The 27,602-nt window shown below is 35.4% G+C and overlaps 1 protein-coding gene across 25 annotated transcripts in view; it reads right to left on the bottom strand.

Annotated features, from left to right (window-relative positions):
* The window catches only part of Tlk (Tousled-like kinase), a 298,447-nt gene that overhangs the window by 76,236 nt on the left and 194,609 nt on the right, over window positions 1-27,602 (bottom strand). For 10 of the 25 annotated variants that reach the window (XM_074175729.1, XM_074175730.1, XM_074175731.1 and 7 more), the window contains one exon: window positions 8,886-8,939. The exons of 12 other annotated variants lie outside the window; for them this stretch is intronic. In XM_074175729.1, coding sequence (XP_074031830.1) covers window positions 8,886-8,939 — 54 coding nt within the window. Of the gene's footprint in view, window positions 1-8,885; window positions 8,940-13,533; window positions 13,555-24,646; window positions 24,937-27,602 lie in introns of those variants that run through there. 3 more of the 25 variants (XM_074175748.1, XM_023157827.2, XM_023157821.2) reach the window with 3 other exon arrangements.

The raw sequence follows: 27,602 nt of genomic DNA, 5'->3' as shown, positions 1-27,602 counted from the left end.
TGTTTGCCTACTTTCTAATGAATGAATCTACCTGAAAAGGTCAACTATAAATTCATTAACTACATGAATAAATTTCCAAACATACAGTAATACTACTTAACTTTTCTTGCCTGAAAATAAACATATTCAATAATGGCGAATTATTCAATTCAGTTTGATCGCTCGTAAGATTTCGAGAGTTTTAAAATTTGTTTATTTCTATACTCTGTAACTTTTGAACTTTGGCTTGAATTCATGATTGAACTCATGTCCCTTTGTGATTAAATGATTGGCATATGTGGGGTTTATTTCTCCATTCTGGAAACTATTTTTGTGTTCCTTTATGCGGGCTTTGAACATTCTTCTAGTTTGACCAATATAAAACATCGGACATGATCCACATGATAATTTATACACAGAGGGGCATGAGTTCAATCATGAATTCAAGTCCCTCCATTTCCAGAAGAAAGGTTTAACTTGTAGGAGAGTATGGAAATAAACAAATTTAAAAACTCAATATGTTATGAACGATCAAACTGAACTGAATAACTCCCTATTATTAAATTTAATCATATAGTTAATGAATTTATACCTGTTTATTTCAGGTAGATTAATTCATAAGTTAAATGTGTTTGTAAAACCCTTTATAGTAAAATCATACAATAACCTGTAATAATGAGTTTTAATATGGATTTTCATCAAAACCTATCCGAGAGCTGAGAACTTTACTCAAAGATACTGAAACCGCTGTTAATCACTTTGTTAACGATTCTAAAAATAACTCGCCTTCATTGAAATAACCGCGTCAGTACATCGGAATTCTAGATTTCGATGCATCGAGAAACAAACAAAATGTCTACCGATTCACTACGGTAAAAAAATGGCAGCCGACTGCGAAAGGCTACGTGATATAAAACAGCGTGTTGTTCAGACAGCATCGCCGGTAGAACAAAGATGTCGATGCCGTGGTATAATGGTGATAGAGTGCCTGCCGACTTATACAAAATGTAGAGATAATATTGTCACCTTTGAAGGACTCACAGGTAAACAGCGTGACTGGCAATAGACAACATCTGCACGAATATTTGCAAACTATTAGGTACAGATGAGAGCAGCGACAGCCATTGATACTATTTCTAGCACACTTATTCACACGATACAAGAAGTACTAGAGTAACTCGACCGTATTTAATATGCCATTTTAAAATCACCAGAGTGTGAAATTTGAGTAGAAACAACTTAATGAAAAAGATTGCGAGTCGTATACGGTATGTAATAGTATCAGGTTTCAGTCTGAATGAAATATTGAACACCAAAACATGGTAAAATAAAGTGGGATGGATGGACATATCAAAAAGTATATAGGCTGAAGTAAACAAATCTGTCGAAAAACTGAAGCTGTTTATTATCCAAGTTATATATTAAGTTTTTCAATAGAATGAATTCAAGGTCAAATCAAAAGAGAATTATGGAGGTGTTAAGTAGTTCTCGTAAGCGAATAATTTTTACGCCCAGACTAATTTTAATGATTCTATTAAGTATCCTACACATTCGTTTCTTACACTATTTTCAGTAGTTAAACATATCTAGAATGTATTATTGCTCAAACTTTAAACATTTCATGTCCTATTCGTGAAAAAATGGCATGATTAGGGAATTTATTTCTTGGAGAATTTATTCCTAACATGTGACAAACAATATCTGTTATTATTGTTTGTTTAAAGACCTGAATTCACGTTTATCATCATTTTCAGGTATTATTTATCATCAAGGAAAATTTATTCCATGATACTCATAAATATGTTTATCCACGACTATTGTATAATGTACCCATTATACGTCTGTGTGCTTGATCTTAATAATACCCATTAAGCACGACAGTGATTAATGAGTCATTAATCACTGATGTCAGATGCTTTCTTGATTTAGCTATGATATTAAATTGTTTTGCTACAAAAATTCCTTTTTTTTTTAATTTTATCGTGTAAACCACCAAATATTTTCAATTCAGCTCTGTACCTACATTTGAAAAAATGAATTTTCCAAGACCAGATTCGTACCCGGGACCCGTGGTTAGAAGGTAAAAGTGAATCTACACTGAGCTATCAGCGACTTTGAATATGCATGTCATATATATTACTTAACATACCATGGTTTTCAAAATATTTTATACACCGACATATCTTTTTAAACAAAACAAATTTGACTCAAACCTGTCAAAATTATTGTTTGTATACGTAGATTTCTCAGTTTTTTGATATTTTGTGTTAAATTGTATTAAAAATGAAAGAAAAATTGATATAGAAAATAAAAATGACTTTTTCAACATCATCAAAAACTAGAGAAGCTGCTAAAGTTGCCTCACTAAATTTATCGCCGAAAAAGTCGAAGAAAGTATATATCTTTTTAAAACCATTCATCCTCAACAAAATTAAAGGCAAAACATTCCCAAAGAGGAAAAAGGTACTAAGAAACAAAATTCTAGAGAAAAAAAAATTATATTCATTTCCAGAGCTAACTGCAATGACAAGATTGACACTGTAAGTAGAATAGAGTTCTTTTCATGATTTACTTAACTGTTAATGTGATTTTATCTAGATCTAATATGTATTGACGAAATTACGAAATTGGTCTTTCTCTAGTAGATCTATCTATAAATGTTACTTACATTTTCGATAATGACCTAGAAAAACATTGTTTTAAATTGTCTGTTCTACTCTAGGTTCAACTTTCATAACATTTTCTGTCCTTACTGGATTATTATTTTGTGCCCGACTGTCATATTTCATATTATACCATAATTTCTTTCATTTTTGAAATAATTTTCAATCTGAGACTTTTCGGTCAGTATATTTCTCTTGAATAACTTGGGTTAGATTCTTTCGAAGCAAGACCCATGTCAACAGGTTTTATTTTACTGACATTATCTTCAAAAACTACCACCAGTACTTCTTTTGGGGACACTGTATAATAAAAAACAATTTAAAGGAGCTCCTCTTCAAAAACTATGAATATGTAGTTTTAGAGATCACGTTTAGTTCAACCAGGAGAGAAATTGGATGGAAACTTTTTGAAGTACCCTGTATAATAAATAAGAACTAACGTAGGCCACAGGATGAGATAATAAATTTCAATGAAATACAAGTACACAAACAGTGTCTACGTACATGTTATTATTTCAATGAGTATGTAGCAAACGAAAATAATTTTGATAACCTCTGAAAATATTTCCTGTTGATAAGATTTTGTTTGCTGTAAACGCTAGCGGTAGATACAAGGATTTAGAAATACAAGTGAAACAAGCAATCATTCATTTGTTTCGTTGAAGTCGAAATTTGCCGATATTAAAATTCAGTTGATGGAAGAGACATCTATCCTGAATGCCAACGAGCTATATTTGGTAACGTGAATTATCTACACTTGAAACACGTGATTACATTTCAATCTGAATTACGCATGAGAATAAATCATTTGAACAAGATGGAGAAATATGAATGTTCTTACCAATTTTTCACAGGATATTTTTGAAAATCGCATGACTAACTTGTTGGTTGATCACTAGAGAATTGCAAATGTAGAACAAAGTAGTAGAACATTTTTTCACACTGTAAAGTTGATTGACTGAAGATGAGGTACCTACCCTGTTTAAGGTTTGTACCTGGCAAAGATTATGAAACACAAACAGAAATACTAGACCAGTCAAGTGTTGCAACAATATGGGACCTATCATTCAGAAAATGCGGAAGCTTGACAAAATTGTGTGTAAATAAACTTGAAGTCAGCCAATTTTTTGAAACAAATGCTTATATGCAGTATATATAAGAAATGTATATAGAACATTTTCAGAATTTTTTGAGTTTGTATACATAACTATTACGGATATTTTGAATTTTTCAGTTAAATATGAGTTCTCCTCAAGTGAAATCATAATTTGTGAAGATTGTGGATTCCTCTCAAATAAAAAAAAATGAATTACTGTATATTAGCCAATTTTAATTTACACTCCAGTACTTGTGCATGGTCTGTAAGACCAGGTTGACACTATTTAATGTTGTGTGAAAGTTGAGGGGTTACTACCTTCCTACTACAGGGTCGGTTTTGTCAGAGGTGTTTAAAAACTACAGTCTATCTCGATCGGTTATAGACTGCCACCTTGAATACACATTTGAAATTCGTTTGTGATACAAGTTACTACCAGAGAAAAGAAGATAGTGCGAGGCTTTTATTAGAAAAAATAAAAGATAATGAAGAAATGTTGAGGAATCTGATAATAAAAAACTATAGTCTATTTCAAAAGAGTGTAGAGTAATAAAATCTCATTAAGTATTCAAAAGCGCTACAGGGTGATCCGTCAATAAATTCTGTCACTTCCCTAGTCCGCATTGCAAAATTATGTCGTTTCATAAAGAGCAGGTAGGTATCACCCTGTTTTAAGGGATTTGTCCATTGTTATCGACGGATAAATACTGAGCCAGAGGCGCGCTAGTGGGATAATTGCCAAAAGAATATGCATTAATAAAAATTATATTAAAGGAAATAAAAATTTAATACAGCAGAACAGTGTTATTAAAAAAATATAAAATGTAACAATAAAATATATACGAACCGAAATCGGGAAATACTCACAAACACACACGAACGAACTTTACGTATTGAAACACTTGTGGGGACTTTAAATCAATTTATTCACAAAAACGACAAGAACTTTACTGGATACGTTATTACAATTTGACACTTGAACAATACTAAAACTGTGAACTTCCCTAAACGTTTAACAACAATCCTATAGAACATAAGTTCTATAGGATTTAATTCGCAACGATATGGCGGTAGGCGCAGCACAGTTACTTTATACTTTTCTGCTACATCTTCTACGGCATATTTCATGAAGCGAGATTTATGTTGTTTTACTATGGCTAGTAGTTCCTTCTTTACTGAATTCGTCTCAAACTGAATACCTTTATTTGACAGCCAGTTAATAATTTCTTGCTTTCTCCAAGCTGAAGTTGGTACCTTCTCTAAGCGCCTTGAATGGTAGCTTGCATTATCCATAACCACGACCGAATCAGCTGAAAGAAATTTTAACATTTCCCCGAAGTAGTCTTCGAAGACATCCGAATTCATGTCCTCATGATAATCTCCCGTCCGGCACGACTCAAAGCTTAACAAACCTTCTTTTAAAAATCCGTCTTCGCTTCCAATGTGAGCAATTATAAGCCTCTTCCCTTTTCCCGAAGGCACTTTAATACCCGTCGAAAGGCCTTCTATGAAAGCTTGGCGAGAACTTGTTATATTTTTATCTTGCCACATTTTTTTGACTATATAACCTTCGTTTATCCACGTCTCATCAAGATAAAACATTTTCTTTTGCTCTCTGCGGTACTGCTTTATAGTTGTCAAATATTTTCGTCTCCAGCAAACAATTTCATCACTTTCCAGTAATAGTGCCTTTCGATTGTGCTTTTCCCAGGCAAAATTCATACTTTTTAAAGTTTTCCATAAAAGTTTTCTGGATATCAAAGGAATATCGTTATCTTGGCTTATCTCGATAAATATTTTTTCAAGAGTGGGTATTTCCTTTTTAAAATAAAACGAATGAACTTTTCTTCGAATGTCACATTTGGTGTCTTCATCTAAGATTTTTATTGGTCTTCCTGATTTTCTCTTGCATGGACTTACCTGGCCTGATATCTTTCTTTCTCGCAATAATTTAAAAATCGTGGACTGTCCAATTCCAGTCATTCGGGCACATCGCTCAACACTTTCTTGCACAGACAAACTAGGGTGATCGTGTTTTATGCAATCATATACATTTAAAATTATAACTTTTTCGCAAACAGATAGCGGAGAATTTTTTACACTTCTTTTCTTTGGAGTAAATGTCCCCATTTTATAACTTTTTCACTATTTCTATATCACAATATCACTGTACGTTTAATTGGTGTAGTAACAATTACTATTATAACTCGAATGTTTAAGACACCATTACAATATATTTAAACCCTTTTTCTTAATTACCTGGGTTTAATAGGTATTATTGCATGATTGGTGGGCAGGGTCAAAAAGGGATTATTATAATGACATGGCACCTCGGAACTAAGTGTTAACCCTTTTTTGAGAAATCATGCTCAAGTATATGAACCCAAATTGCATATTAAATAAGTTTACAAGAACCACTAAAATTAATCTTAATCTTTTAAGAAATTTTACTTACCTAAATACATGTAGGTACTTAGTTTTAGACCAAATTACTTCCCAAAAATGGCCTTTTATTATTATCTATGTCTGTAATTTTTAATTTACTTTAATTATTAAGTTTAATAATCCTAAGATTTGCCTACGCCCATGGACGACAACGAAATTCAGGCAAATTTTATGACACTTCATGATTTATTACTCTACACTCTTTTGAAATAGACTATAAACATGGATAGTAGTAAATCAAAGAAAAATATACTTTCTTCAGCAGCGGATTGATACATCATTTTCAAGTCGCTGATTCATAGGAGTACATAATGGAGTAGCTTGAAAAATTAAAAATGTATTATTTCTTTCAAATATTCAATGTTGTTTTATGTTTATGATTGGACTAGTTGTTGCTCGCGGCTTCGCCCGCATAGAAATTGGTTTGTCACATTAAGTTTCATGACAGACCATTTTAAACAAATAGTTACAATATTTTTCATTAACCAGAAACTTCAGGTTTCCAACTTCAAAACGGATGAAATTCAATACAATCTTCAAACCCCTATTTTTCCCCCTTGGGGGATGGAAATTCCTGATTTTCTCTCTCGATGCTTATTTACGCTATACAAAGAACCTACCTGCCCGCTTTCGGGTCGCGTTCTCGGCGATGGCGCTTCATTGCTTAGACCGCCCCTCTACCCACGCACATTGTCCACTTTTAAGCGATTCGTCCAAATTACTTAGTGTAAAAGACAAAGTTTATCTATATTGAATACTCAAAACGACAATTGTATTTTTATAAGAATTTGACAGATATTCTGAAATGTGCATTGTAAAAAAGTATCCAATTTAATTGTATCCGAGTATCCATAAGAAGTAGATATATGCTATCGCGGACTTTCATTTAGAACTATTCAAGATAAACAATCAAACGAAACATTATTTGCATGTAAACCCCAACGGTATAGGCAGCGCCCTCTAAGATAGCTCTCAGGGAACAAGAATTTTTCCGACATACTTAATACTTATCGTTATATTATGAACAAAATTACATAAAACCTTAGTAAATTGCAGCTTATATGTGATTCTGATGTATAAGCTGTATTTATGTAAAGTTTCATGTAAATCCGTTCAGTCGTTTAGGCGTGAAAGAGCCACAAACATACATACTTACATATATACATTTATCCATCTCACAAACTTTCACATTAATAATATAAGTATAGATGCAACAAATCTCAAAATACTTTTTATAGCTGTATGTACACGATGTGTAACAAAATATGGAACAGTCGCATTAATAGATTTTTTTAATTAAACAGCCAAAATTGTTTTTGCTTTTGAATTTCGACCAAAATTTTCAATACTTTTTAGAAAAACCAGTGTTTAAATTATCACATAGTTACCCACCCGCACAGCTTATCTTAATAAATTAGGCGTACCTGAGATATTTTTAATTTTCGCTAGAAAAGAGGATAACCTAATGGTTCGATGCGATCTGATATTGCTTTTATTAGGTACTATATTACCTGAAGGATATGCCCTTGCGTCTTAATCGGTGTTGTTATTAGTAGCTACTTCAGTTTTCTCTCCAATATTCCCCACTTCAGTTAGGAATGCGCTCTCAATTGAAAATAATGAATTTATTTGCTAAGTCAGGTAAGATTCGACGTGAGAATAGAAAGATTTTTCATCTGGACGAATTTCGGTCAACGAAGAATATACCGTTGCAAACATGTGGCAAGACAAAAACATTACAACTTCACGTCAAGTATTTCTAGAAGGCTGGTCTACCGGATATTGAACTTGGGCTCGACGGTTTGTTGCGAAAGAAACACGATATTTGAAATAAAAGATGTCAAAATACTCTCCAAGGCGTCCTTAAAATATGTCGATTCCGAAAAATGTCGAAAATGTACTGAACATATTTTAAAAGAAGAGGGCAACATGTGGAAATTAGACCAAGTAGTTGAGGAAATTCTACAACCTTTAACTATAACATTCAACGAAGATTCATCGAATTTTTATCAAATGATTAAACACGAAAATATTTGCTTGTATTTAATATTTTCTTAAATAGGTATACCTATTTATTATTATGTAAATATTCTAAATTAAAATGTTATAACAACATTAACTGTATATGAATAAACATAGTTATTAGTTTTATCAAGTATTTTTTATTAAATACCCATAGGCATGCCACTGCAGGTAAAACACGATATGTTGTTCAATGCAAAAATAGGTTGGATCCGGTAAAGAATTGAAAACCCGCCCATAGCTCTGTGGCAAATCATAACGAAATCACAAAATTGTATTCGTTAGCGTTTTGCATTTATGAGCATTAATTACTTCTCACTAGGAAACAGAGTATAGGAATAAAGTGAATTTTCTGATAACAGCAAAGAGAAAAAATGGCTGAGTTTTGATTAGCTTTCTCGTTCGAAACACGTTTTCAAGTTTCTGAGTTAAACTATTGATCTCCGATTCGACATACAAGCGTTTTCATATGAAAACGCTTAGGAAGCTAATGTGAATCGAAACTCGTGTTGGGGTTTTATGATTTGTCCAGTGAAAACAAATTGTTACTAGAATAAGTTATGGATTTCCATCACATTAATATGTGTTTCATCGCGTCAGGTATTGATGACGTATGTGTAACGATTCAACTGTATATAATGAAGTTCTGTGAAATTTAAAGTCTATCTAGTGCTACTTACGTCATTATTCAGATTGGTTTCTTTTGTTTCGTTAGGTTCTTTAGGGACACTCACCTGCAACAAAAACAAATATAATTAAAAAACTAATAACAATGCTGAAGACAATGAAATAGAGAAGCTCTCCTCACCCGTCTATAAATATACAATGAAAGCAAACAATGCCGAATGCATGTCGACAAATTATCAAGACTTCTCTCTTTTAATATAAAACAAACGAGTGTAGTATGTTGTATGTTCGAGGTCTAAGACTTAGAAATGAGGACTAGGACCTCGGCGGGGTGGAGAGAGGCGAGAGGTGTCGCATGCACGGTATTCATCCTTTCATTTCATTCCTTCTTCCTCTTCGGATGCCTTGTGCTGGGCGTCGGCTGCTGTTGGCTGCAGATTCGATCTGTAAAACGGACTCAAATCGTGTCGGAGACGGAACGGCAAAGGGGTGGCGCGAGGGAGGCGATGTATCTTCCGATTCTCATTACCTAATATGGGATGGATGCGTTTGCGGCTATTGTCGATAGATGTCGTTGGTCTCTGGTGGCTGGTCGGCATTGAAACTGCCGGCAGTTCAACGAAATCCAACTATTATTGAGTAGGTGTGATGGAAGGGGCTGCAGACAAGTATTCAGGGTTGCCACCACTTTTCGACTTTTGTTGATATATTTTACAAATCTACATATGTTTCAGGACTTTTGGACTTCTGCTGCTTCATTTAATAATGAAGAACAAGCCATAAACACTCCGATCAAATCTGAAGGAACAAAAACTCTCAATATTTCCGGAATTATCGAATTATCAGTAATACAATAAATTCTTATAATGATGTTCATTATGAAACTATTTATAAAACGCCTACACTTTTTTCTTTCGTAAAGTTATCTGTTTTATATGTTTCATGAAAATTGAAATATCTCTGAAAATGTACTGTATGGTACCATAAAATACGATATAGTTTCATTTCTCATGAAATTTTTCACACAAAACCAATAATGCTTTCTCCAACAAGTCTCTGTTTTGAAGATTTGGAAATTAATTCATGAAAAGTTGGAAATTATTTCATTTCAGATTTTTTTCGACCATTTATTCCAAGTTTCCATAAAATGTTTCACGGGTTTATTGCATTCTTCTATCATTTCATAACACCGTATTCATTAATCTCATTTTCCGTACTAATCGGCACATACACTGCATGTACCTAATGTCTCAGTTATAGTCTTATTTTGTTCAGGTGTCTTCTAAATAAACCGTGTCCGGCGGATAACCATGTTCTTATTCTAAGTCAATCCCTGCTGTGTTGGAGCTTGATAACAAATACCGCATTGGTAGATGAAACGTCAAGAAAATCACTCCAACAAACCTGGAAAATAGCATTGACACAGTTCTTTTCGGCCGTGGAATTTTACAATCAGATATTTTCGATATTAAATGAAAGTCCATACTTTTATTATACGAGTATGTATTAATTTTGAACAATTTACTAATAAAACACATTAGGAGCATGATGATGATACTTCATTTCACCCACTTTTTTGGCGTCAACGGGAGATGATATCAAATTATTATTTTCAAAAAGATTAACTATCAGGACAAATGTTTGGCGGCAGAAAGCTTATCAAAATCTGAACAAGTTGAACAGTTTATTGTCAAGACTCTGTAAACTCATTGAAATAGTCATCACTAATCAACTTTCATCATTATTGTGGAGTCAGAGACTGTTATCCAGAAATCAACATGGATTCTGTAAAAATATGAGCACAGAATCTTGATAAGGGAAAATATTCTCTTAGTCTTTTCATTGACTTTTCCAGCGCTTTTGACTTAGTCAATGATATAGGCTTTTATGTAGTAAGTTAGAATCGTATGGAGTTAGGGGGATACCGCTAAAATTATCATATTCAAATCACAGAAGTCAGGTTGTTAGACTTAATGGAAGTTCTGAGTAGTTACCGTGAAATAAATCAAGGTGTACCAAAAGGATCTGTATTGGGACCTTTATTGTTTAATATATTTGTGAATGATATAATCAGTCTAATGGAAAGAAACCAATATATAAAAATAGTGTGTTATGCAGACGATACCAATTTACTAATTTTTGAAAAAAGCATAGACATGCTACTGAGAAAAACTGAATGAAGACATCATTCGGTGGTCTGAAAAGACTTGTCTGTTACTGAATCACAACAAAACGGTCACAATATTTTTAGGGCGCTCCAAACAAAGATCGCCTTCTTATTCGAAAATACCGAAAAACAAGTAACTTGTAGTGATGAGGTGCAACTTTTGGGAGTAATTTTCGACGAACATCTGCAATGGGCAAGTCATACAGAACTATTGTCTAATAAGCTGAGAAGTAGTTGTTACAGCATAAAGTATATGAAAGACCACTGCAATTGGGGAAACAGTGCCGGTATGAATCGGATCTTCATTCTTCAAAAATACGCAATTCAAATTATGGAAAGTATTGATATGAGAACCAGTTGTCGTCAATACTTTATAACTTTTGGTGTATTAACAGTTTGCAGGTTATAATATATACTGGAAGCTTGCACTTATATCTATAATAATAAAAATAAGTTGTCAATAGATAACAATCACTGCTATAACACCCGTCATAGAAATCATCGCACATTTCTGTATTGTTTTGGTTGTAAGCTTTATAATAAACTTGATGATCATATAAAATTATTCCCCAATGTTCATATTTTTCAATCAAGGCTGAAAAAGATCCTACTTCGTAAGTTTTGTTATTCCACAGACGATTTCTATTTATGTTAATATTTTTTTTATTTTTAAACTATATTATTGGTGTTTTTTATATATTCATGAATATGTCAATTTGTAATTGTTGACATGCTCTTGTTCAATGTAACGATGCAACTGAAATATTGACGTTTTTAATCAGTTATGTAACCTTTGTGCATTGAAATGATAAAATAAAGGAATATCATTATTATTATTAATCTTTTGAGAAGCGACCTTATTTTATTTTATTTCTTGTATCTTGACATTTACTGTCTGATTAATTTCAATCGGTTCATTAATAGTCAATTTTAAAAATCCCGTCAAAAATTTTTTGGAAGAAATACTATAAAAATTATTTTCAGCTGATTTGGTTCAATAAATAAGTTCTTTACTATTTCAACATTTTCCAAATAGGGACGGCATGCTCTGCCTTCCGACAGTCTAAAGCTCTTTACATGATGATGATTCAGGCAACTGTGACCTGTTAACATACTTCAAAGGATATATAAGCCTCTGAATGGACAGGTTCTGATCTGATGAAACCGCAGCGTCATTCCTTGCAAAGGTGTCAACAGCTTTGTTACCTTCCGGGACAGTATGGCCAGGAATCCAGACCAGAGACAATTTGTTGAGACTGCCTATTAAATAGTCTTTTTTGATAGTTAACAAGTTATACGTTGTTCAGTAAGAATTCCTAACTTCCAAAACTACCGAGAATATTTTTATTGACTTATGAGGATAAATAAATCATTAGGTAGCGTGAATTTTCGCATGAAACACAGTCGAATAGGTCCCTTAATAGATTGATATCTCTGTCCTGGGTCTGCGACCGTTGAAACCTGCACCAGTACATGAAGGTGTTTCAGATCTGTGAACCAATCGCTACCTGTTATTAATATTTCCTCTTCTCGGAGCATCCAATCCTATCTATTAGAGAACAGGACTGTATAAGGCAGTTGGCAGTTGACACTTGGAGCCATTAGGTCGGAGGACATTCCCAGAATGTTGCGACTTTCAGTGTTAGCCAGTAGTCTCTGACGCTCCACATGCGATTGCCAATATCCAAAATTCTGTATGCTACCCATCTAGCTTTTTACTAAGAAGATATGGAGAATTTCCTTAGTCGCTGATTTTTCTACAGTTTGCTAGGTATACCTGTTGCTGTAAAGCTTTCAGCCACCAGGCAATTAGCCTGGTGGTCTGACAATCATCACATATGTTTGGGGCTCCAAGATATTCTACAAATCCTTCGTTATGGTCATGGGAATAGTCTGGGCTTCGTGTAAAACTTTTTCTAAGAGAGCGTTCCAGGTGAGTTTTACATTCAGGATAAAATCTAGATATTTCACCTTCATCGCAAATGAAATAACCTCACCTTTGAAGAAAAGGGGAGATTCCTCTCCCTGGTGAAGGAAACTAACAGTTTTACTGGGGTTTATAGACATCTGCCCCGTCTGGCACCAACTGTAAACAACTTCCAGTGTTTTTGGAGGACATTACAAACTTCCCTTCCCGAAGTGGTCCTCGCTAGGATGACAAATATTTATCAGATGTTTAATTGGAACTATTTCTCACTTGGAAAAAGTTTTGTCATATCAATACCACATCACAATATTTCACGCACACAAATAGTAATAGATGAATTTGTCGGTAGGTACAGTCCAAATATTTGATAACGTCTGTTATTATTTATAATAAACAAACTGGCAGACAACTTAGAACCTAGTGGAATCTAGTGAAAACACCTTTCTCTCACCAGCAGAAAAATACTTTCGCTCGACGCGCGTTTCGCTTATTAAGTTAGCATCATCAGGAGATGAGAATATTTTCGATAGATAGTTGAAACAAGTTGGTTATTATAGTTGGAATCATTTGAAGAATCCGCACAAGAACCGTTCTCACTCACACTTACCTCCATCGATAGAAAACCGTGGAATTAAAATGATATTGCATCGTCTAATAACACACAGTGAGAATATCTAACCCCAATCGTATAATTTAATCATTCACTGACGTGCCCGAAACCATCAAAACTTTTTCCTTTCAACGAACTCGATTGTCGCGAAAAACGATATTTTCACTTTAGATGACGTCCCGTTTGATCCGAAACTCGGTACTAGATTCACGGCAACCTCACGAGCTTTGAGAGGATGGAAAGCTGCAAAATTACGGCCACATACAATACCTAAACTGACTACATCCGCTGACGGAAATCGATAGATTTTCGTTCGACGAGATGGCGTAAAAATACGAATCGTTTGTTTAGTACGTCCGCGTTGTCTAAAATTGCTCACTATGATGGAAGGTGATAAGCATGGGAGTGTATTGCAATGTATTCCTAAAGAATTTTCGAAAACATCATGCATGGAGTTACAATGATGTACTGGTGTTTGTTACCTCGGATCGGTTCCGTAGCAAAACAGAAGGTTGTCTTACCGTAGCAATAAAGAATAACTTATTAGAAATGTCAGTCTAAATGTTCACATCAAAGTCTAACCAGAGTTGCGCAATGAAATTTGGCAAAAAGGATGTCCACCCGAATTGTAAAATTTCAAAATTGCATTTCAAAGAGGTTAAAAGGTGAGCAGGTTCACAAAGATATTCACAATATAGGTTAGGTTTGGTCTAAAATGAGTGGGTATATTCGACCCTGCACCGCAATCCGCAAGGGTTTATTGTGGCTCACACCTATTCACACTCGGCCAAATAAACCCTGTTCCGTAACGAAACCGATTAATTTGTATGGCGAGTGGTCTTTCAGGTCAGATGGTAACAGTACGGTTCTGACGAACTATAAGAACCTGATTCGGTTTCCCGGGACAGGCACAAAGTATATGCTCTGCTGTTTCATTTTCCAAACAGAGGCGACACACACTGCCTTCCGACAGTCCAAGTCTCCGCATATACTGTAGTTCAACAACTGTTTGGTATCAAACTTCGAAGGGTGAATAAACGCCTTGGAGTGGCCAATCGTGGAAGATTCTGCCAGACGTCCATAAATCTTTGTGCCATTCAGATGTTCAATGTTTGCTTGGCAAAGCCTAAAGCGATTCCAATGACAGGTTCTGGTCCGATGAAGCTGCTTGCAGCACCTTCCTTTGCAAGGGAGTCAGCAGCCTCATTGCCGTCCAGGCCAGTTATGGCCAGGAATCCAGACCAAAGACAATCTGTTAAGTCTTCCTATCGAGGAGAGTTGTTTTTTGGCAATTTGCTACCAATTGACGTTGACGGTAGGAGCCAAGAGCTACCAACGGCGCTTGACTGTCCGAGAAAATTCTCAATATGTTTGGCGATCTATTTCCTTTATTAGAAATTATGTAAAATTGGATTGTGATCTTCAGAAGAGACTAATTTTCCATTGATGATAAAGTCTGATCGGGAAAGCTCTGTTTTGTGTTCCCTACGTAAATATCGATGCAAACAAACGAATATCTGAGGCACTGAATATTTCATATGATAGAGTCCATTAAACATTTAGGTCACGACGATTTTAACATGATATAAATGTCTGCGAAATAGATTAGCAAATGTCTGAATGTTGACCAGAAGAGAACAAGCATAGAAGTATTGCTTTCATTCCGTGCTCGGTTTGAAGCCGTGTTGTTACTGTCATCGAAATTTGGGTACACTTCTACAACTCAGAAACAAAACAATAATCGACGAAATGGAGACACTTTGGTTCTATAAGACCATATACATTTTGTGTTCTAAAACTTGTTGGAAAAGTTTTTCAGTTTTCTTGGAAATAATAACTGGGAATTACTATTCGATGTTACTGGCCAATCTACAAAGAAATATGGAGAGTAGATGCTAAAGTTGCCCAAAGGTATGTTTCTGTATAGGGCAATTACCTTTCATACAATTTGCATTTTCCGTGATTTAGGCGAAAAACCCCTTCATTCACAAGATCTGGCTCCGTCCGACTATTGTCTTTTCTCGGCTGAAATTTGTTGTGAAAAGTCGTAATATTTTGACTTTGTTTGCTTCAAACCAAAGTATTTTTTGATATTTTAGGCGATACGAAGACTAAGGTAATAGAACAACAATACGACTTCTCTAACAGAGTGGATAAATAAGATACAAGTGAACTTGACTTATGCAGATTTCAGTACGGTTTTTTATAAAAAGAGCCACACATTTCTGATTGAAAGATTGTCTATTGGCATAGAACGACATTAAAATGAAGATGAATGCGTAGATGTTAATGTTCATCAGTCAGATTTTTTTGCGGCTAAATCAGGTGTTCCACAGGGTAGTCATTGGAAACGATTATTTTTCATAATTTATACTCACATTAATTGAAGCTGTGAATATACATTCATAGCATTCATCGAAAACTGTAGCATCAGTAGCAACTTTCAAATTTTTACAAAAAACTGTCATTGTTTTTGAAGAAGAATAATATTGGGACATATGCATGCATTGAAATCAATTCTCGAAACAATTTTTCCTTTCTGACATTGATCTTTCAAAAATATGGTATTGAAAAGCTTCAACAGCTCCTTCGCGTGATAAACATTGTTTTCCACGTATTTTTTGTTAGGAAAAAAAGTTATTTGTGTTGGATCACGAATGAGTTGTTTTTCAGGCTCTGATCTCATCTGATGAGTCAGTAATTCGATATTTTTCTCCTCCTTTGTGGAAACGTGTCATGATGAATATTGTCGCGATGTTTTACGTTGTTTTTTCAAATTGTATTTGATTATTTTTTCACAAACGAATTGTTAACAGTTCCTTGATTCTCAAAACGAATGGTGGCGATATATCCATCGAAGTCGTATACAAACAACTTTTGTTTGGGATTCGGTTCATCTCAAAATATTTGAATATACAAATATATATATATATATATATCTACATTTCGTCACCGGTAAAAATATTGTATTCAGATTCTGCAGTTCTCGAATTGAATTTTTTGAGCTATGGGCGATGGCAAAGGGGTCAAATTAATTTGCTCCAAAACTTTTTCAAGTTTGTGAACAACGCAGTGTTGTCGGTTATCAGATAGTGACAGTACTGGTAAATAGTGTGTTTTGATTTCACAAATTATTCCCTAATATCATGAAAATTCACAGAAATAACAGGTCTGTTGGTGGTGGAGATGAGTTACTCGTAATCTTCTTTTGTACCTTTTTCTGTTTTTACATTCTTCTAAACTAAAAGAGATTCATATAAAGTAGTCCCTCAACATATTCAAGTTTGTATGTGAACATAGCGATGATGTCGAATATTATATTGTGATGGTAATGGTAAATAGAATATAGTATCTCCCAAATTATTTTTTAATTTCTTGAAAATTACTAATTTTAACAGTAATTAATCTATCAAAACAAAAGGTAACTTCTGAGGAAATTATTTCCATTATTACCTATGATAAAGACTGTTTGAAATAATCTCTGTTATTATATTCTTCGTAACTTCTATGTTTTATGTGTATGTATTTTTCAGCTGCTATATACTTTTTACGATAAGCTTTCTAGTCACAAGATATAAGTTTGAGTCCACTAGATTAATCACTGGACGGGAGGAAGTACGAACACAACGAAATTCTGCATATTAAAAATTGAACAAACGTAGGCCTTTCTTAAAATTGTCCACCAAAATCCTTCCAAGTAATTTCTTCATGCCTTTTTCAAACTGCCAGTATCAAACAACTACCGTTGATTTATAAGCTGCCGCTATTTCTAAAGTATCCAATGGCAAACGTTACGAATATTGTAGATATTCGTTTATGAAAATTAGAGGCAACCTTCCTTATAATTTTGCTCATTTTGCTCGTACACATTTGTCTGGTATTTTCATCGCCCCTCTTCGATTTACCGAACACCATAAAACCACAATATTGACTATTCTGTGATAAAAGTATAAAACCAATTGGATGGCGACGTATATACATCCAATTGTACTCACGTTACGAATACGTCGACCATTGCGACGAACCAAAGGTCAATCTGATAAAACCGCCAACCGACAGAGCAAGCACCTCAAAAATATGGATTCAAATATGCCGCACATGCACGACAACCGGATTGCTCCATATATGGAAATCGTACGGCAGCTACGAGCAAACGAGAATCACGCAATTTTTTTCTTTCGATCTGTTTGGTTGGCAACCTGCAGCGTGGAGTTGGTTCTTGGCGATTATTCGTCGCCAACGCCGCAACCTCCATCGGCGAATATTGAACTTTTCGACGGCTCCGTAACAATTTTTATGCAACGAGCGACTCTAGAATTCAATAGGCGGGTAGGCAGTCACGTCCCTCGCTCCTCTTTCCCCTTTCCATACCGGTGTTATCGCTAGAGCCGGGAAATAGTATGGGAAGTTAGATTCGACAATAAGAACGGTTGATGCGCAGATTACGGTTCTAGTTCAAGATTTCAGAGCCGCCTCAGGTGCGTCATTTTCGCGAAGATATTTTGTCAATAGGGACGATTAAAAAATGCACATGCAATCTTTTTCTTCAACAAAGAGGGCTCTTATTTGGATGATACCTTGCACTCGGTACATTCATGATACCTTGCACTCGGTACATTCCAAAGAGATATAGTCTATCGAGAAATTTCTGAGGTTGAAAAAATTTCAAGAATGCAAACATGCCGGTACATAAAGGGAAGCAACATAGTCGTCCCAAGAAAGTGGCACTGGACTTCATCCCAAAGTCACTGAGATATTTTCACCCGCTATGGCCCTTGAGGACGATACTAAGGAGCCATTAAAATAAGGACTAGCGGCAAATTACATCAAATGAGTCGGCCGACAGTGTTGCGTTAAATATAGTATTGATAGGCGTCGGACTGGGGGTATTAATATACATTTTCTAATGATATATTCTGTATGATGCGAAGATAATTGAAATATCGTGAAAACCAATTCTGCTTAAATATTTTATTTTGAGAAGGACAATTTATATTTGAAATAGTTTTTTATATAGGATTGTTACCCTCTACAGATCTATAAAATAATCAGAATATTAAATTTAAAAATGAAGGAAAATGTAGAAAGGGCAAAACATTACTGATTTTGATAAACTAACTTTTTTAAATAAATCCAATTTGGCAGTAACTTGAATTTAAAATTTCTGCATATAAAAATAAATATGTATCATCTGGTGACGTTTTAAAGACTATCCATTTTCTTTATGGAACCTATTTAAATCAAAACACAAAATCAATCACAATTTGTGGTTATAATTCGTTTTTTGATGTAAATCAATTTGATATCATTATTATTGACACTGATAATATCAAATTGATTGTAATTTTCATAATGATGATGGATGAAGTCTTCGAAACATCACCAGATAAGTATACGAATAGAATAGGTCTCCGCGGTTAGACACTTGATTTTGCATTTTTAGACGTTTCGGCTTCGCCTGTACTGAGAGACATACTTTAGGGTATTGATGTTCTGATCCTGTCAAACCTTCCTCACGGTATGACTCTCATTGATCCCTGTTTCATCCAAATAGAAAATAGATTTACCCAGTGTTTTGGCTTTCTCTATTTCCCTTAAATAGTTTCTTTTCCATTTTACAATCTCTGATTTTTCTATTAACATGCTCTTTCTATCTTGTTTTTCAAAAGTGAAGTTCAGCTTTTGTAATATCTTCCATAATCTAGTTCTTCTTAAATCAGGAAAAAACTGTCTTCACGAATAACTGACCTACTTTATTTAATGTAGATATTTCGTTTTTTATGAAAAAATAGTGCAATGTTCTCCTAATAGGGTTCTTGACTTCTAACTTGATAACCAAATACTTTCTGTCAGTGCTACTTTCGGCTCCAAAAAGCTGTTGTTTTCGTTGAGTTCCTTAAGAATTCTAAAAATTGTCGATCTATTAACACCGGTGATACGTGCGCAATTTTGCACTACTTCTTCCTTGCATTTTATTTTGGGCGGATATTGTATTCTTAAAGAATTATAAACATTCATAACAATTGTTTTATAATTTATACTTATTCCTGACAGTTTCGGTCGCTTCACGGTTCCCGAACAACTAGCTTCCATGTTGTATAGCTTTTTATTCAATGCGCTCTCGAAGTAAACTGAAGAATATCACTAAGACTTAACCCCTCTACCATTGCCTTTAAACTCCCAACAGAAAATAATATAGTATTTTCTTCCTATGGAAAACGCTAAGTCGGCCCTATTGATGGGACAGTGTGTCTGTTGACGATATAATTCAAAGGAATACCTGTTTATACCGCCTTCAAAAAAACCAATGTTTTCAATCCCCTTCAACTAAATATTTATTTGTTGGAGAATGTCTTGGTTACTACTCGACATATTTTCATATTTGTCGTGTTACTTTGTATATTCATTTATTCTATTCGTTGGTAGTAAATGATTTGCATGCCAGTACGCCTATGGCACTAATATATATAGGTATGCTGCTGTAGTTTCATTTTTGGACAGGCTATAGCTGAGTCGTCGACAATTTAGGTGATTTTAAGACCTTTGTCAGTCTACGTGATTATTGAAAAGTTTCAATTCCCTTATACTACATAAATTGTTCCCATAACAAAGTTAATTTGATATCCTAATTATGAATTTTAATGTCGAATTTCGAATGACTCTGTCTAATGTTCGCATGCCGGAAAATTTAAATAGACAGATATCCGATTTGAAAAATGGAATATAAAATATGTTGTACAGAATAGTTAATGAAGTACAGACGAATCAAATGAAATTGACCAAAAATGGTAGCTTAGGGCTTTCACTATCTGCGAACTTGAACAAGCGAATAGAATAATCGGTATAAAATTCCGATGAAAAAATGTTACTGATAAAAGAGTTTGAAAGGAATGCATATCCAGATTCTTTTGTAGATTATACAGTGAATACAACGGAAAATAAAGCCATTTAACAAGCCAATGGCTCCACAAACCGAAACACCAATGCAATAACCACCGTTTCAAAAATCACCAATTCAACAACCACCGACATACCTTCTTCTATTCCAGGACTAGCTGAAAAGATCAAAGGAATTGGCAATATATGTTAAAATGTCTTACAAAATAAAAAAAACACATACAACACCTAGGAATTCCAATCTTTCAACACCTAGGAATTCCAAGCTTTTGTATGAATAAAAACAATGCATACTGCTGTAGATCATGCTGAAAGAAAGTAACGCCGGCCGCCACTGTTAACCATAAACCAAACGTGACGTAGGTGAGAGTACCCAATGTTCCCTGCCGCTCAAGAAGCAGCGAGAGTCACGCTACCGATGTCGGTGAAACTTCGGCGAAAATTCTACGATGTTCGTTTACGATATTCAAACGCTGACTGCGAGGGTATCGAGACAGTCAAGTACACAGTCAAGTGGACGTTACAGGGCGGTACGCGAAGTGATCTAGTAAGGCGATATACATTAAAAAGTTATATTAGTGAAACACCAAGGCCATTAAAAGTGCGCGAGAATGAATACACATATTACATCAGAAATAGGCAGTAAACAGAATCAAAACTGTCAGAACAAATTTATATTCTATGGTGACGAGAATGACTGCCAATGAATGATATGTTGAAAGGTATAACGCAAAGCATCAGCCTACATATCTGGAACAAATGTTGCAAATATCGAACAGCGATTTTGACATATCATTTTTCAAATCTCCTTTAACATCTGTCGAGGAAGTTTGAAAATACTAAAAGTTTTGATGAATTTCAGAAGGAAAATATACATATTGAATTTTTTAATTCTGAGGAAAGAGGCAAATTTTGGCCTACGAAACAGGAGGATAATAAGGGTCAATTGAACTTGTGGGTTCTAATTTTTTGTGGAAATAGATAAAATTAACAAAGACGAAAATACGAAAGTATGAAGAATTTTCAGAACTAGAAGTTTGCCCTTTCTACACCAGTAGATATAAAGTAATCTACTTCAATTCAAATTTTTTTCAGATTGTGGAAAGGCAATTGGATTTTCTGCACTTTTTTCAATGTTTCAAAATATTCGAAATTCGATAAGAGTTTCCGTATTATAACTATATTACACATTCGCCATATAAATTCAAATTCATTGTAAAGCGACCGATCTATCGTACATAAAACTTTAGTCGAAACTGTACTTTCCCATCCCAGTACATAACTGCAAAACAGAAACACCACCGTAACAGGTTGCGACTATTGATTTCTTGTTGTTGGGCTGTATGATGCTGGTTAGTAATTCGAAACATAATTACTAGTTTTCTATTGCTCGGTAATCTTAATTCTTCGCCAACATCATAGGACGGACATCGTGCTTGTACAGTTAATTTAATAACGTGAAAGTCACTAAAAACACAACCGGCGAATGGTAATCGACTTGCCTCGATAGAAAGGTAGGTCGTGGATCAGTTCACAATAATTTTTCATGACGGTTACTGGTTACCACATCATTTCAAAACAATGAAGAAATTCGGTTGAAGTATGTGACATCTATAAAGTTTCTACATTCGGGGAAATAAAACCGTAAACGTAATCGACACCAGTTAGTTGCCTCTTTGTCGACTAGTTTGACATTTTTTTCAACAATTTAATAATAATAATAATAATAATAATAATTATTTACAAGATATATCAAGTAGTATAAGGCTCAAGATTAGAATTGTACTCTGCCCATCTGAGCAACAGAGTGCTCCAAAACATTATCATGCATAGTGCACGTGATCTCCCAGACAAGGCTGCTTGTACAGGGAAGCACTAAGAAACGACCGAAATTCTATTCTGGGTATAGGCATTTTTTTAGGTGGACTCTAAGGACACAAATTAGCAGTTTTTTCAGCCGTATCAGTACTTGATATTTTAAGATTTTTAAAATATAAAATACCGTATATGTACACACCACGTAACTGACTCCCGCACTGTAACAATGAATTCTGCCAGCCGATTACAGTTGAATCTGATTTGCCAGCGTAAGAAGGCTTGTTTATTTTACTTAACAGATGCAAATGTGCGTGGTGATCATACTCTGATCACGCATCTTTCTTTGTTTGGATTGCTTTTTTTGTTGGATGGATGTGAGAATCCTGACCGTTTTATTTAAATCGTTAAATCAAAAATATACTCAACAAAAATTTTTTGAAAAAATAATAAAAAGCTTAAGTATGTAGAAAACAAGGGACATTTTTCGAAAATTAACCATTGAACTGAATTGTGGAATTTTTATTGCCAGATATTGTTTTTTTTTATGGAACAGTACAAACTTTGAATAACTAGATTGTGGTATTGTGGGAATCTTTTTTTACCACGAATTATTTCCGTATACATTTTTTGAGTGAATATGGATACGTCTATTTCAATATAATGTGGTAATTCATTTCAAGTTTTGTTGCAAATCTCAAACGAATCCAGAAAAGAGTGAGCCTCTTACGAAGTTCAAGTGTTATAACCGTTTCTAAAATATTTCGTTTGAAGCAAAATGGTTTGAGGATGCCATATATTCTATAAGAAAATCTCAAATTTGATGCACCTGAGTAGAGTGTCCATCCTCATGCCCAGATTTTTATATTCTTCCATGATGGGTATTCCCATACCAAGCTGTTCTTACATGTTGGATAGAGAATTCACAATGAATTTCCGGTTGGGTTATGTGCCACAGATTATAAAAAAGTTTTGAGATTGTAAGGCCATGGAAATATCTAGAAGTGATTCAAGATCGGAAATCATTTTAGTGAATTAAAAGTGATCTGCTCAAATATTTGCATGATGAACGACCACAAGGTACACTAAGTACCTGGACTGAGCAGTTGTTTAGATATATACTGAAGAGGCAATGCAATGGTATTTTGTGATACAGCGTCTTAAATGTTCTAAAATAATTCTGCTGATTCCAATTTCCCCAAATAACTTTCCAGCGACACCAGACATAGTCCTTGTATTCCTATTTTGCCTAATTATTTGAAAAGTTTTTCACGACTTATTGCTTCAAAACATATTTGTGAAATGGGTTTCTTTTTGAAAAAAGAAAGTATCTATATATCCTTAAATACATAACAAAATATTAGCTTTGTCAAAATGACGTATTTGGCCTGCCGGGTCTGAAACCTTGAAATAAACAGCCTCTTTTATAATTTACTTTCTCCAAAGTAGCGAAAGAATTTCCAGGAAATTCACAATAATTTTCGGGAAACTTCAAGTTCACGCGACTTTTTATGAACCACCTTTGCACTATATGAAAATATATGTTCAGAAGTCAAACGACATAAATATGAGGACCTTTTTAAACGAAGCCCATTCCTGTTGCTCAGTTCTTACTTAGTATGTGAAAAATGTGTTGAGAAGAGTGTTGAAGTTCCGGTGTCAGCGACAAATATTTTTGTTGAATACAACAAAAAACTGCACAACTGTTGGAATATAATGCCATAAAAACACCATCAAATACCTGAACGACAGAATTAATCAATACGTCGCAAGGCCACCTCGCGACTTGCACATTCAAACTTCCTCAGACAAGAAATAATTCAACACGCGACTAGTGAATTAAGCTTTTTAACCAACGAAAACAACAGATCACCATGAAAAAAATGCGTCCACGTATACAAAAAACATGACTTCCTAAACGAATCGAAATAGGTCATTAAATACTGAACGCTTCAACGTTCACTTCCATAGGTACGCAAAACAGATTGGCGCGCACGAAAGTTGGCAGAAATGCTCCCAAGGCCTCTAAGGACGAGCCGCCGAGCAAAAACAGAAGACAAGCGAACCCGTAAGAGAGAGAGTGAAACGATTGTAAACGATCAAGCTCAGTCGACGAGATATCGCTTCCACTTGTCTCGGGGTTACCCCGCAACGTTGCCAACACCGCAATCACCCATAGATTCACCGCAATATTTACAACAGCAGTTGTTGAAACATCTCTCCAATCCAATACAGCCAGCCAGCAACAAGTTTAAATAATTAAACACAGTAACGTGAAATGACGAGTTAAAAAAGACAGTTTTTACACCATCACGCTAATAACTCCATTCACGATCTACACCAGAAGTAAATCCTTCGAAAAACACATAAACATGCCATGCTCAAAACGTAATCCTACCTATCGTGAGTCATCAAGTTCACGAGGAAAGCCCTCCGACGTGGCAACGCCGCCGACCGACCGGCTGTTTTGTGTTGTCGTATGCCGTAATAGTTCGTCCGCCCGCCTCTTTTAATACCGTAGCCGTACACAGCGCGGCAAGTTCAACGTTCTGCTCGCTATGTGGCTGCTTGAATCGTTCTTCGGAACAGTCCTTCACAACGCGGCAACACACACAAGTGGCCCGATTTTAACTCTCTCGGCATCGCGGGCGCTCGGTGAATAAAAAAAAGATCGACGATCGAGTGTCCCACGCAATCAGCGCGCGTTGCTCGCTTACATGCTAGTTTACGTTTCGGTTCGGATCGACTGGGACAACAAACAATTAACATAATCGCCGTCATGCGGGGGAGCCGCAGCGCGAGGGAGGGGTAATGTGTGTTAAATGTGTGTTCGGGCTGACACTCCGATCGAGATATACTGCTGCTGTATGAATTGCTTTTTATCTAGGAATGAATAAATGAAAGCTCGTAGCGCTTAATTCACAGATAGGAGTGTGAGTTCACGATTGATATTTCTGCGCCATTACGCATAGGTGGCATGAGGGTCACGCAAGAAAATATATCGGTTCGAAGGACACAGCACAAAAAAGAGTTTTTAGTATTTACTTCTTAGGCTGGAAAAATTTTTTTCAACGATGTTCACAACAGAAAAAATCAAATGTCTTATATCCCTAGATTAAAGAAGTGGGTGATGTAAATGTGCAACCACAGCAATAACCATGGTAATAGTTTGGCGAATAGTCCATTTAGCCATATTTAGCAGAACACTGAATATTTTTTAGCGAAAAGTAACCAATAACTTTCCTATTCAGGTATATAACTTTTTAGCTGAGTTATATTACCCTTTTACCTAGATATACTGTAGTTGTGGGACCATATCAAGACGGTCAGTAATGCCAGGTCAATTCATGCTCAACACTAGATTTTGTGTCAAAAAACTAAAGATTTTTACAAAACTATATTTTATAGATACATACTACATATATGGTGATCTCCACTATTTACAGTCATCATGTTGCTCGAGAGCCACTACAATATTCATGGTGCTTCTCTCGTGCAATTTTCTCTTCACCCACAGTGGATTATTTCGCAAAAAGCTAATGGCATCACGGTGTTGTTATGAAAAATTTTACACTGTGATGGATATTGCTATCTTTGCTTCTATTGTGACATAACAATCATTCATGCACGCACAATAGTTAGGTATTCTGTTACTCCAAGCAGAGACAAATCCAACAAATCAAACATCACGAAATCAAGTCCAGGCGTTCTAAAGCTAATCAATCTGGGAATTTAAAACGTCCAGTTATGGACAACGTGAAATTGACATAATAAAATGATTAGCGGTATGTTTTGGCTCAATTGTCGGAGTAAGAAAAAGTTCCAGCCATAAAAACTGTATGATTAAAGTTTTAATTATCACCGATAGTCTTGAAGATATATGTATCAGAAAAGTCGAGAATGAATGTCAATGAGCTAGGTTCCCACAATAGGCTTACCCTAGTCTGGATACCCGGACATGATGAACACAAGGTCCAGAACCCTTTTGTGGGCTGGAGAAGACAAGTATATAAACATATATCAATTCGTGGATGCAAGCCAAATCGCTAAATTGGTAGAACAAGCTGCTGGAAATGAGGCAGGCAAAAAAGTTCATAGAGGAACCCTCATCCAAATTCATAGAGGACCTGCTAAGGTTGTAAGGGTAGTGGTATTAGCCAAAATCAAGGCATTTGTCTCTCATTAAAGATATCAAGCTAGATAAGGAGCTCTCAATATTAAGGCTCTGGTCTCTCATTAAAGATATCATGCTAATCAAGGTAGATGAAGAGCTCCGAGGAGCTCACAATCGATCTGCAAAGGTCGCAGTGAAACAGACGGCATATGCCAGCTTCCCTATGAATCTAATTTACACCGTTGTATATGTCGCAGACCCAGGACAGAGAAATCAACCTGCCTAGAAACCTATGCGACTGTATTTACGCTTTTGAATTGTGTGCAGAGAGATTGGAATAATCCAACCTCATACACAAGTCTTTAAAAATATTCTCGGGCAGTCAAGCGGCGTTGGAAGCTCTTGGCTCCTACCGAGCAACGTCTAAATTGGTAGCAAATTGCCAAAAACGACTCTTCTCAATAGGAAGGTTCAACAGATTGTCTCTGGTCTGGATTCCTGGCCATACTGGCCTGGAAGGCAATGAGGCTGCTGCTTGCAAAAGAGGGTGCTGCAAGCAGCTTCATCGGACCAGAACCTGTCATTGGCATCGCTCTAGGCGTTTCCAAACAAATATTGAACACCTGGATGGCAAAAGGATCTATGGACTTCTGACAGAATCTTCCAGGATTGGCTCACTCTAAGGCGTTTATTCACCCTTCGAAGCTTGATACCAAACAGTTGTTGGACTACAGTAGAGATGAACTACGATGTCTAACATACCTTACAGGTCACTGTCATTTGAATCATCATATGCAGATACGCGGACTGTCGGAAGACACTGTGTGTCGCCTCTGTTTGGAACAGCAGAGCACATACTTTGTGCCTGTCCCGCTGGGGTCCGAATAAGGTTTTTAAAGGTTGGCAGACCCGTACTTTTACCATCTGACCTGAAATACTCCTCAGCATACAAACCAATCGACTTCGTTAAGAAGCTGGGTTTATTCGGTCGAGTGTGAATCGGTGTGAGCCACAATAAACCCTTGCGGTTTACGGTGGAGGGTCGAATAGATCTTTGGACTTAACCTAATACCATTGTATAGTCAAGATTACTAGGTAACTGATAAAATAGTTATAAATCAATTGTATGGATCAGTAAATTCAATAAATAGAAAATTCAAAGTAAATTCAATAAATAGAAAAAAGCTTGAAGAAGAAATAACTCACACAGCATAAGGGCACCCGAACAACAAACAATAAC

The sequence above is a fragment of the Leptinotarsa decemlineata genome, unplaced genomic scaffold (genome assembly GCF_025532065.1).
Source record: "Leptinotarsa decemlineata unplaced genomic scaffold, Ldec_3_MD MMD2_tig00001064_RagTag_RagTag, whole genome shotgun sequence".
NCBI classification, from domain to species: domain Eukaryota; kingdom Metazoa; phylum Arthropoda; class Insecta; order Coleoptera; family Chrysomelidae; genus Leptinotarsa; species Leptinotarsa decemlineata.
The sequence above is the reverse complement of the archived record's forward strand: the minus strand, read 5'-3'. Positions and strand labels throughout refer to the sequence as shown.